Source organism: Grammomys surdaster, unplaced genomic scaffold (genome assembly GCF_004785775.1).
Source record: "Grammomys surdaster isolate TR1022 unplaced genomic scaffold, NIH_TR_1.0 125947, whole genome shotgun sequence".
NCBI classification, from domain to species: domain Eukaryota; kingdom Metazoa; phylum Chordata; class Mammalia; order Rodentia; family Muridae; genus Grammomys; species Grammomys surdaster.
Window position 1 is genome coordinate 592,983 of NW_021620769.1, and position 13,060 is coordinate 606,042.

The 13,060-nt window shown below is 43.3% G+C and overlaps 1 protein-coding gene across 1 annotated transcript in view; it reads left to right on the forward strand.

Annotated features, from left to right (window-relative positions):
• Ttc29 (tetratricopeptide repeat domain 29) overlaps nt 1–13,060 on the forward strand; it is a 184,827-nt gene that overhangs the window by 30,460 nt on the left and 141,307 nt on the right. The window contains exon 4 of the mRNA XM_028753402.1: nt 3,316–3,501. Coding sequence (XP_028609235.1) covers nt 3,316–3,501 — 186 coding nt within the window. The remainder of the gene's footprint in view (nt 1–3,315; nt 3,502–13,060) is intronic.

Sequence of the window (13,060 nt, forward strand, 5' to 3'; positions counted from 1 at the left end):
CTATCCATCCATCCATCTACCCACCCATCCATCCATCCATCCACCCATCCACCCATCCATCTACCTATCCACCCATCCACCCATCCACTCATCCACCCTCCCATCCATCCGTCCACCCACCCATTCTTCCATCTACCCATTCACACATACATACATACATACATACATACATACATACATACGTACATACCCATCTATCCATCCACCCACCCGTCTATCCACCCATCTACCGAGGGCCATGGTGAAGCTCATTTTAGCCGAGCTGTGGCAGTATCTGTGGCCACCCACAGCAGTGCTGCCTCTCGTCAACAGTGGTTGTCTGCACCAGCTCAGCCTCAGCAGATGTGCACAGCAGTGACATTAGCATTATTTAAATGACCATCACCACTCACTGCTTCACACCAACTTGTTTTAACGCAATCTAGTCTTTCTTTTTGGGGTCACCTTCCATGGGTTAACATACTGTCTCAGACACATCTCACAGTCCCCACGGTGAGTCCTTTCCGTACCACCTAGAATGTCATTCTCAGTGTCTTGAAAAAAAAACTGGCACTAATGATGACAGTAAACTGAAGGTAGAGATAATTCTGAAGTCTCTTGCACTTGACTTGCAAATTGTGGTTGAGTGTTGACTACGTTCTCTGGCAACATTTGTTTAATACACACAAAATCTGTTGGACCCAAGTGGACCCTCACATAATGTAAGTTTTATGCAAAGTAGACAATGGAGACAACGTCATCCAGGAAAGGAAGTCTAGAAGACTCTGGGTCTGTTAGCTCTGGGCTTAAACATCCTGATTTTGAAGTACTTCTCTGAGCATTGTGTACACGTCTGTGTATTGTGTGTTATTTCTCTAAGTAGAAAAAATTAGCAAGAGTATTTCTTAAACGCACTTTAGGAGAGAATCCCCTATTTATGGTAAAGATCATAGCATCTGAATAACAAACCCATAATGAACTTTCATCTTCAGATAATGTCTGCTGGTGACTTACTCCAGGAGAACGGGCTACTTAGACTGTCAAGAATACAGAGGTGGTTACAGAAAAAAATAGTTCCGTTGATAGAAAGTCTTTAAATACAGAATCTTGGGAACTTACATAATTACAACTCATTGCTTTAAAAAAAATACTCTGTACATATAATAATGAGAATATTTTAAATTACTCTTCAATCTACTAAAAAACAAAAATTGTTTACATATACATTTGTTAAAATAGAAAGTTGACATATCTTATCCACTGGTGTCTGTAAACAGAAACTCTAATCAGTAAAAATGAAACATTTGATAAACTATACTAGGTGAGAAGTTTATGCAGGAAGTTTCTGTTTTTTTTTTTTTTTTTTTAAAGGAATGGTGTTTAGAAGTGTCTTGAGGAGCTGAGAAAGCAGTTCTGTGGAGACTTCTTGCCTGTGCAAGCATAAAGATCTAAGTTAGACTCCCAGCACCCAAGGAAAAGCAGGCTGTGCTAATTCTATGTCAACTTGACAGAAGCTAGAGCGATCTGAAAAGAGGGAACCTTAATTGAGAAAGTACCTCCATAAGATCAGGCCATAAGGCATTTTTATAATTAGTGATGGATGGAGGAGCTCAATCTATTGTGGGCGGGGCCATCCCTGGGCTGATAGTTCTGGGTTCTGTAAGAAAGCAGGCTGAGCAAGCCAGTAAGCAGCGCTTCACTGCAGCTTCTGAATCAGCTCCTGCCTCCAGGCTCTGGCCCTGCTTGAGTTCCTGTCCCGATTTCCTTCAGTGATGAACTATGACGTGCAAGTGTGAGACAGATAACCCTTTCCTCTCTAACTAGGTTTTGGTCGTGATGTTTCATTGCAGCAGTAGAAACCCTGACTAAGACACTGAATACGGCTGAATGTCACTGTAACACCAGCGCTAGGTGAGGGCAGAGACAAGAGAATCACTGCGAATGGCTAGCCACCCTAGTCGTAATAAAGCAGGCAAACCTAGCTCCAGGTTCAGAGAGAGACTCAACCTCAAGGAAACAAGGCAGTAAGCAACTAAGGAAGACACCTCTTCTGGCGTCTACAAATATGCACATGGATACAAACATACACATACGCCACTCTATTCACACATATACACAAAAAGAAATGACTTTGAAATAGCAAAGTGACTTATTTACAGCTCTTGGCTGCTACCTTTTGTATGTTCAGGCTAGTTCTTCTGGGCTTTTTCATTTAATCTCATACAACATACTAATAGACAATATTGTCCACAGTCATGGTCATTTTAGGAGCTGACCCTCCTAGTCATAGTGAGAAGTTGGTATCAGTTGTTTAAAAGCAATGTAGTCATGAATACAGTGACTCAGTCCTGTAATGTCAGGTCTTGGTGGGCAGAGGCAGGAAGAATATCACGTCTGAGGCTTGGGTAGGCCATCTGATTTACAGGGTCACAGCACACCTTCTTACCACAGAGACATCTTTGCTCAAGTTCACCGTTGCACCATCATTCACAAAAAGGGGTCAGAGTTTAGTGGCATACTCTTGGTGTGACATATATATGTACAAATCACAAAGAAGTATATAACACATTACCAGAAGTCTGAGTGAAAAGAATGCACACATTGTCAATTAAAAAACAAATCCCCAAACAGAAGCATCGCGGTCTACATTAGCCGCACTTCACATTGTATTTCTAGAAACATTGGTAGAAAAGGGACAAAGCGCGCAGATTATCCTGACCCAAGTCTCCCGTACATACCAGCTACATTGTACTCTTTTGGGATAAAGATGTCTTGGAGCTTCCATCCTCCTGTTTCTCTTTTCATTTGCTTTTATTTTTTCACGGTTTAGAAACACTGATTTTACCAGGCTTTAGTGTTACATGACTTTAGATCCATCACCGGGATGTGGAATAGTCCCTGTCTTGTCCTGTCCTGTCCTGTCCTGTCCTGTCCTGTCCTGTCCTCCTCTCCTCTCCCTCCCACCTTCCCTCTCCTCCCCCACCTCCCCTCCCCTCCCTTCCCTTTTCTCCCTCAGTGACACCACTATCCTCCTCTTCCAAGGGAAAGGGAACTTTGCCAACAGATACTGTGGTTCTGCTGTATAAAGTCCATTTCAACCAACTATGTCTCAATTTCTAGTGTGTTTGCATTTTTTGGAAAGATGTTTGTTGCCTGTTTTATGCACACATCCTTTGATTAATTATTTTAATAGTTAAAATAAATGGTGTTTTGCATTAGATTTCATTTTCCAGAGAGTTGGCCATGTATTTAAGAAAAATATAGAAGTAATTTGCAGTATCACGTTCGTATAAACTAAGCTGTGTCTCTGATGCACTGTTTTTCTTCTTTGTAAAGCATACTATGAAGAGGTATATAACAACCTGTATGCTCTGGCCTGCTATTTCGATAATTCTGAAGACAAGTGGGTGAGGAATCACTTCTATGAACGGTGTTTTAATATTGCTCAGCTGATCAAAGTTGACGGTGGGAAGAAAGAAGCAGAGGCAGAGGCACACATGGGCCTTCTTTTTGAGGAAGAGGGTGAGTCGGCCTTCTCTGGGGATGTTTTGGGAGCCAAACCAAGGTTAGAGTTAAAAGAACCTGAATGTAAGGAGGTATTACAAAAAGCAAAAGCAGGTGGCCAGAGTCTGCTTCAGTGTGTGGGACGAATCCCCGCACAAGTCTTTGCTGACCCTGCAGGAGCAGCGGTGGGAACACTTGTCTTCCTTAATCACACCCACGTCTGCTCCGCACCATCTACCACCTTTATCAGGTCCCGTGCGTTGGTTATGGTGCGTTGTTATTGTTATTGCTGCTGTTGTCGTTTTTGTTGTTCTTGTTTTCATACCAGCCCTCTTTGTCTATTTTGTAATAGAATTTTCACTTACAGAGTTGTTTGGAAAAAATGAAAGCTCCCTTTGTGAGGTTTCCTAGTACTGCTCCTCCTCCTCCCCTTCCTCTTCCCCTTCCTCTTCCTCCTCCTCCTCCTCATTCTGAGATGAAAAGATCAAAACCACCCATATCACCTTGCTGTGGTTTTACAATAATTGCTGAGAGAAATGCTTCTTTAAATAAAGCTTTGTATTTAATGTTATAATAAGACAACCCTGAATCAAACTCAAAAAACAGAATGGTCATGAACATTTTGACTGATCAAGAGTTCCACATGGAAAGCTAGGAAATGTATGAAACGGTGTGTGCAGATAAAATGCAAAAGGAATGCAGGGGAAGATGAAAACAGTTTATGAACCTGCTATTCCAGCACTCATGTTCTTTGGGAAGGTAGTCAAATTGTATATATATTGTATATACTGTCTGATAGCCACTGTGTGATGGTCATTGTGTAACGAACATTGTGATCGTCAGTGTGTGATTGTGATTGCTGATACATACCTATATATTTATATATATATGATATATATCAATATGTATTGACATATATATGTATATATATAATTGATACATATAAACTTTGTGACTAGGATGATCTAGGACTTTGAAACAAAATTAAATTAAAAATTACTTTCTGTGTTCTGGAAAGCTACTTAAGTTGGGTTGTATCAGCTAAGTTGGGTTGTATCCTAAGACATGGCAGACACTACAGCGTGATCAGGGGCCATGAAACATGAACAGCACAGGGGTGCTCAACAATGTCATCTTGCGGTGAGCAATCCTGCAAACTTTATTCAAGGGACACATGATGACGTTGAGAGGCATTGATAGGACTTGAATATTGCTGGCATTTAGACGTGTAAAATAATAGTGCCATGCTCTGAAATAAGAGCCGTAGCAGCAGGAGGAGCAGGAGGGACAACTGGCTCTGAGTGGAAATCACAGTGAAAGGGAGACGCAGAAGCGGCAGCCTTCCGTAGTCTGAAGGTGAGTGAGCCTCTGTACATGCAGACAAGGAAAGGCATTCAAGACCACCTGAGATGCCAACTGTGGAGGAAGGGGTGTGGCTAGGAAGAAGGGTGTGGCTAAGAAGAAGGGTGTGGCTAAGAAGGAAGGGTGTGGCTAAGAAGTTGCCACGGTGATATAGCTCAGAAGAAGCAGATAAAGGATTTAAGAGAATGAATTACACTATTCCATTACAATTACAGTTTATAATATCTCAAAACTGGAGGGTTAGTTAAATAAGCAACTCTCTGCCATGAACTTGCAACTAAGCAAAATCTATTCAGTAATCATTGTACCAATACATTTATCAAATACTTGTGCCCAGGGCAACACAGGAAAGAGACGAAGTCCTGGTAACCATGAAGCCCAGCTGTTTCTACAAGTATAGTCCAGTGTGTAGAGTTAAATTTACATCATTGAGTGACCAATCTCCAGTGTGTTGTCTTGCTGAATAGCAGCCCTGTGCCCATGCTCCCTCCTCCCAGGTTTCAGAATCCCTGAGCAAGTTTTGATCTCCATGGACTTTACTGTTTTCTTTGTTTATTCATTCACTCACACAACTCTCAGGAGTGTCCTACACCCTATATGAAGCAGCACTGCAGTTGTCATCTCTTGATGACAGCCATCACAGCTGAGCCAAGTGCAGGGCATGTGAATCCAGTGGAGACCCTGAAAAGTAACATTTTCAGGTCTCTGGATTGTTCACATTTAGATATCTCTGTCTATGTCGCTGTAAAACGTACCTGTGTCTGCAGAAAAGTTAATGCTTGTCTTTGAAATATTTTAAGGTGTGTGCCTTTGAAGCCATGTTGAAGTTGGAGTCTGTTGGTTTGTTTCAGAACTGCCTTTTCTCAGATCTAAAATTATGGGATCTGTGCCCTTGAACGCTGCCTGAGCACCAGAGCTACATTTTAATTGTAACAGAAGTAAGCAAGCCAGCCTTGGTGCTAATTCTAAAGTCTGCTTGCTTGGTGACAGAGAGAACTATCTGCAGCTTCTGCAGCCTGGGGTAGAATTTTCACCAGAAAAGTAAACTCACATAGTGTCGATACACACAGCTAGAATGGAGAGGCTCGCCTGGCCATAGGGTCCCTTCCACTCATCTGATCTGATTGGTCCCGACAGGCAAATGGAGGCCCCACAACAACATCTAGGCAGCAGCTGGGCTCCGGGGCAGGTGGCAGCCTCCTGATTCCATGGGTGCCCCCATTCAGGTTTAAAGAGGATGGAAGCCGGCAGATGGCAATGGGCAGGTTGTCAGGGCCCAACCAAGCAGGCTATGGTTCAGGGCAGGGCTCCAGCTCCCTCGGGGAACCGTAAAGCAAATGAGGAACAAAAGCAGATGCCATTGCCAGAGACTGGGCACATGGTTGTGGTGAGGGTAATATGCAGCCCACAGGCACAAATGTGACCTGATCTTACCTAGAGCCTCTTGGCCAAGTCAAGCAGAGAGTCTCAAGTCCCCACTCTGCTAAGGATGGCTGAAGTCTAAAGTGTGCCCTGGCTCAAGGGCAGGCAGGCTCGTTCTTCAATGAGAGTATCTGCAGAGTTATGGCAGTAGTAGTCAGCATGGAGGAATCAGGTACTGACTAATTCTTGTAGCAAGTCCCGGCTACATCTTCTTTTAGAATCATGATCTTACTTATAAGGACCTTATTATGCAGCCAGCATGCAGGGACAGGGAACACTGACACTGAATGAAGGGCAAGGAGCATTCATACTACATCTGTGGGCAGTGTAGGAAGTACCCAGATACCGGAGCAACAGGAGATGGCCTCACTGAATCTGGAGCAATTCTTGGAGGGCTAGGTGAACCATGAGTCAGACCTGGGTGAACACATGACCAGAGGGAAGTGCTGGGTAAGCTGAGGCCAAGACACAGCCATCTTTAACTTCCATTCCCAACTTGGCAACGCTAGCCTCTTCTCTTTCGCCATAAGATGACTGGCCTTGCTTACAGTTGCAGCAGCATGGGAGAGGTAGGGAGAGGGAGTGGGGGAGGTGCAAGCCTATAGCTTTGGTTGAAGAAACATGGCCTATCCCACTTTCCCCCAGTGACTTAGTAGCTGATCCAAGCCTTGCTTTTCGCCCATTAGACATGAGCAAGAAGACTAGCTTGTTTCCATGGAGCTATGTGGAGACCGGTCTCTTTTTTTGGTGGATTAAAAGTGGCAGTTTTGGACAGGTTAAGTCTCCGTTTCAGCCACCTCACGTTCCATGCTCTGCCTCTTCTCCCAGTTCCAGTGAATGCTTTCCAAGTACCATTTGCTAACATTCAGTAATTCATTCCAGCCCACCACAGACTCTGTGTCTAGCCACTGACCTCCCTATATTTTAATATGCCTTAAGCAGCTCAGTGGCTGGTCACTTCCAAACCGTCACGTGACTCACACACTCCTCTCCAACATTCCTGAAATTACCACCTAGGAAGGGCATGTTTTCTAGTCCAGAAAGCTTTGATGGCTGCAAAGAAACTGAGTCAAGGTTAATTGGTCTTCACATCCTTAACCCTACATTTGTCCAGTGACTGGGAAACTTTGGAAGAAAGGGAGAGCCATCATACAGGGCTCACTTCAGTTCAATTCCTAGAATTGACTGCTAATTATCATTCTGATGGATAGATAGTGTTTCGGTGCCAATTACCTAGAGACCAGATATCTCCAGGACCATTATGAAAACACACTAGGGTGACCACCAGCTTGTTCCTGTCCCATCCAGGACCAGAAGGAAGGTCTGTCAGTAGTGGTAGGGGAGGGCTGGCTGCTAAGAGACTGTCTCTTTACCATTCTGATTTTATGAAGAAGAGGTAGAATTTCCATTCTCACGTATCCTTGTATGCTGATGCTGAGGGATCTGTCACCTTCCCCTGCCTCCTGCTCTATCTATTTTTTTAAATTTGTGTGTATGTTTGGGGGATGTACACATGTGTGTGCACATACACATGCATGTGGAAGCCAGAGGCCAACCCTCAGTGTTTTCCCTCAGGTTCTTTCCACTGGGTTTTGGAGGCAGTGCCTCTCATTGACTTGCAACTTTAGGCACCAGTGACCAGCCAGCAAAACTGGGATCTGCCTGTCTCTGGCTCCACCATGCTGAGATTACAAGCATGTACCACTCTACTCAGTGTGTGTGTGTGTGTGTGTGTGTGTGTGTGTGTTGAGGGAGGAGGCTTGCATATATGCACACGCATTTGTGTCTGAGCTGGATGTCAAGTATTCACGTGGCTTATTCTAACCCAGAACTCACCGATTCAGTGAGTCTAGTCAACCATCTAACCCAAAGGTTACCCTGTCTCTGCCTCCCAAGCACTGGGGTTAGAGGAGAGTCCCCATGGCTGCCAGACTTTTACATGAATGCTGGCAATCTAAATTTTGATCCTCCAACTTGGGTGGCAGGCAGTTTACCCACTGAGCTATCCCTCCAGAACCCAAGACCAACCTTTTTACATGGGTTCTGGTGATCAAAGTCAGGTCCTCAAGTTGGTCTGGCAAACACTCTACTGACTGAGCCATCTCTGAGCCTCCCATTCCTTAATGACCAAGGAGAATATCCCCAACTGTGACTTTTTATCATAAATTTTATTAGGGACAGTGTGGTTCCACTGCCTGTCATTAAAGTATCTATCACACCCTAGATAACTTCTGTCAGTCAGGCAGTCTGCCAGTCAGTCCTAGGTAACTTCCATCTATCTATCATCTATCTATCTATCTATCTATCTATCTATCTATCTATCTATCTATCTATCTTCCTTCCTTTCTTCCTTTTTTTCTTATCTCCCTCCCTCTCTCTCTGCCTCTCTCTCTCCTCCTCCAGCCTCTCCTCTCCAATCTCTCTCCCCCTCTACCCTCTTTGTCCTTCTCTCTCCTTCTTCAACTCCCTCTCTCCCCCCCCCACACACACAAAGAATTCCATTGTGAACCTTAACCTCCTGCTAATTCCTGCTAAGAGTCATCAGCTCCTGAAGGCTAGCCGAAACATTGTACATGGCCACTTGTCACTCCAGTTTAGACAATTTAGCTGATGCTAGTTGGACTTCTTGCAGAAGAGTGTTGTGTGTTCCTGGGTAGATGAATAGTTTGCTAGGACAGTTGACACTAGGAGGAGACCACGGTAAACTCTTCTGGCAGCACCTTACTGCGTTGCCTCCCTCTCTGAGTCAGGGAGAGCAGTGCTCAGCCACTCTCTATTTTATAGGCTGCTTTCTGATTCCGTAGATGCATTACCCTCCTGATGTGATCAGGACCCAGCACAACAGCAACTGGACATAGGGGAGCCTTGGTGCCAGCCAGCCTAGCATTCAGGATTTGTGCAGCCCCACCCCCACTTCCTGCATGACTGGAGGGGGGCAGGAGGATTGGGGACAGACACTAGGACCCAACCTGTGCTTACACTCCTGGGGAATGGCATCTACATAAGAAGACTTAACTACTGAGGCTTTCAGAAGTTGGGAAACACCAACCTCTCCTGGCCATGAGAGAATGACAGGGTATAGATGAAGAGCAATGGTCCCAGCACCCACCTAATGGGTTTCCATGGAGCTTTCAAAGGACCATGGCTGTTCTGAGAAAGTAGCCAGCAGGGGGTCAGTTCTTGCCATGTTAATCTTTGTATCCTAGATCTGGGGACTCTGCTGCTCCCCTTAAAGAGAGTAATTGGCTTAATATAACTATGCATCTGTGATGTCTGCAGTAAACTTAAATAAATGCCTCAAACTGCAAGAAGACTGAGAGACGAATGCAACGAGACTGTGGTAAATAGAGTCTCTAGGGAAGAACACTCCGTAACTAGAACTAAAGCAAGAACAAGAATTATCTCAAGAAAGCTTTATTGACCCTAAAAGTATCTTAAAACTGAAATTAAAATAGCCTTCCTGGTGCAGTCAAAATTAATAAAGAGATCCATATTTTGATAAGTCCTTGGAAATTTTTGAATACTTCAGAGAGAGAGAGAGAGAGAGAGAGAGAGAGAGAGAGAGAGAGAGAGAGAGAGAGATCTACCTATATGAAAAGAGAGAACACAGTCTGCCTTAAGACAGAAAATAAACCGGGCTCAGTTTTCTCACTTCAGCAACAAATACCAGAAGACCAAACAGCAGACCGGGTAGCTTAGTGGAAAGGAAAGGAGATCTGGATGCTGTAAGTCTTAGAAGTGTGTTCAAGGGCAGAACACACACACTATGTCCTGGCTTCCCCACACACCCAAGTGAAAACATGGCTAGAGAGCTGCGGTTTAAAGGCACCAGGAACGTAGCCTCCATGTGTGCTGCGGTTGAGAACCAAACAGGTCAAAATGAAAAATTCAAGACAAGGGAAAGCCTCATGTATATGAACTAGCTGTAAACATTCAAACCAAGCAACTGTAAAACTACATTTACCAAAGAGAAATTAAATGGTTCTAGTAGATGACACATAAAAATTAAGTATAACAAAATAATTTTAATTTTCTCTTTATAACTTTCCATATTTACCAGATGTTTGGAAGCAGTGTTGATTGCTCCACCAGCTTATTTAATTTTTAACACTTAGAAGGCATACCAAAGTGCCAAATGATTTTTAAATCTTTTTGAACAAGTATTTATGAAAAAGAGAATATAAATAAAGTACAAAGGGGAAGTGTAAGCATTAGCTTGCTTTTTCTAATTTATTCTAACCCTGTATTAAGTCTAGCAAATAAAACGGAAGACTTTTAGAACATTGCTAACATAAACAGGATCATTTGAATACGGTTGTACTTGTTCTTTGAGAACTTCGTACATGCACAGTTTAGATCACCCTCCTCCTCTAACTCACCCAGGTTACCTCCCAGCTTCACAGCCTTCACTTCCTCTGTAAAGAACCCACTGAGCCCACTTAGTGTTACCTGTGCGTGCATGGGTGTGGAACAGTTGACCAGCACCCACGCCCTCAAAGAAAAATGACTCCCTCCGGAAGCCATCAACTACCCAGAGTTCCTCAGATCAGCGCGGAGCCTCATAAGCCCCTTCCTCAAACAGAATCACGCATACGTTTCAAAGTTCCATGGCCAGCAGTAGTGTTAAGATGGATTAAACTGGGGCTGAGAGAGTGGCTCAGCGGGGGGGGGGGGGAAGCACCTGCCGTGCAAGCATGAGGTCCTGTGCTCAGAGCACCAGCATCTGGAAAGCTGGCTTACACAGATTTTGTAACCCCAGAACTGGGGGAGGTAGAGACTGGGGAATACCTGGAGTGCATTGACCAACCAGCACAGCTGAATTGATGAACTTCAGAGAGAGACTCAAAAACTAAGGTGTCGATTAGTTGAAGGATCAACCAGTTCACTCAGTGTCAACCTCCGACCTCTACATGTACACATGTGCCCACACAAACATGCGCATATACCACACACACAAACACACACACACACACACACACCAAATATCACAGACAAAAGGAGCACAAGTCATTAGACACAATCCCTGACACATATCCTTAGATTATGTTAGATATATCTTATTTTAAATGAAATTGTATGAAAACCATTTTTAAATGAACTATAAAGAACAGGTAGGATATATGGCTACATATTTATTTGTCTTCCATGAGAAACCCTTTGAAAAACACACACACACAAAGAGAGAGAGAGAGAGAGAGAGAGAGAGAGAGACAGAGACAGAGACAGAGACAGAGACAGAGAGACAGAGAGAGAGCACAAAAGGATGATGAAAGAAATCCTTTACTGAACTGGGACTGTCCCCCGCTCCCCTCCTCGTGCCAGGTATAGGATGGATGCAAAGGAAACAGAACTGAGAGAGTTATACTTGCTAAGACTGTATGAGGAGCTGGGTTAGACATGTCAACTTCTCTGTCATCCTGAGGATTCATTTTGTCAGTTTTTTTAAACTTTTAAAAAAAGATTTATTTTAAGTGTATATACGTTTGTCTTCGTGCATGTATATGTACCACATGCATGGCTGGTGCCCATGGCATCTAGAAAAGTCCATCAGATCCCACGGAACTGGGGTTAAAGATGGCTGTGAGCCATCACGTAGGTATTGGGTCCTAAACAAGACCAGCAAGTGCTCTTAACTGGTGAGCCATCTCTCCAGTGTCTGAGGAATTAATCTTAACCTCCAGCCTCTGCAGACAGCCCACTCCGGCTGTCCTGCTCAAAGCCACTCCCTGTGCTTCCTGCATGGAGTTCAGAGGTCACATCTCCTAAAGACTGACCGCAGAAAGGACAAGAGTTCGGAACTCCACCAACCAGATCTGTCATTCTCTCTCATTCTAGAAGTGAAGAGAGAAGGAAAAAGTCCCTTCCTCCATGAGGGTACAAAAGGGAGTCGATTTCTTTCTAGCAGAAACAAAATTGAGAAATTTGATGTGCAATTTTTAAAATTGATTTTTAAAGGCCCAATTCAAATGCATTAAACAAAAGTAGAACATATTTTAAACAAGCATAAGCATGAATTACTATGCTAAAGTAAAGGACATTACAAACTGGTGAGAAATGCCACTAAATAGGAACCAGAATTATAAAAACAATTAAAAGAGAAATCATTGTATTTTACCAAATAATAAACATGGAAAGGCTGATGCTAGTAATATTTTTTATTTTTTTTAATCTGTGTGTATGTGTAGGTCTGTATTGGAGTTTGTTTGCACTGTGAGTGTATACCCCCAAGGAAGTATGTCGTGACAAACAACCTGAAGCTGGAGGCACAGTGTTTGCATTGATATGGGTGCTGGGAACCACAGTTGGGTTCTTTGCAAGAGTAGTCTACACTCTTAACCACTGAGCCATCCAGCCACAACTTTATATATATATTAAAAAGTAAACCACTCAAAAACATTAATGATATGTTATTTTTTTAAAGTAATTTGTGGGACTGTAGAAATAAGTGAGTGGTTAAAGGTGTGCCCTCTACACACACACACACACACACACACACACACCCCGTACATGTCCACAGAGACATACACACACATAAATTTAAAAAATTAAGATTAAATCCTAAAATACCAAAAATAAGAGCAGCATAAAGAAACTAATATAAAATTTCATCTCTACTTCTCACAAAAATGTTCTTTTTATCCAAATGAGTAAAAAAGGTAGCACATTGACGTTGTAATAGCAGGTCTTTCCATACCCATAGCAATGGAAAAATGAGTTGAGCAGATACTGTGCTCCAACCCCCATTCAAGAGGTAAGGATGCCAGCGCACGCAGTGATGATGTGTAACTCACCT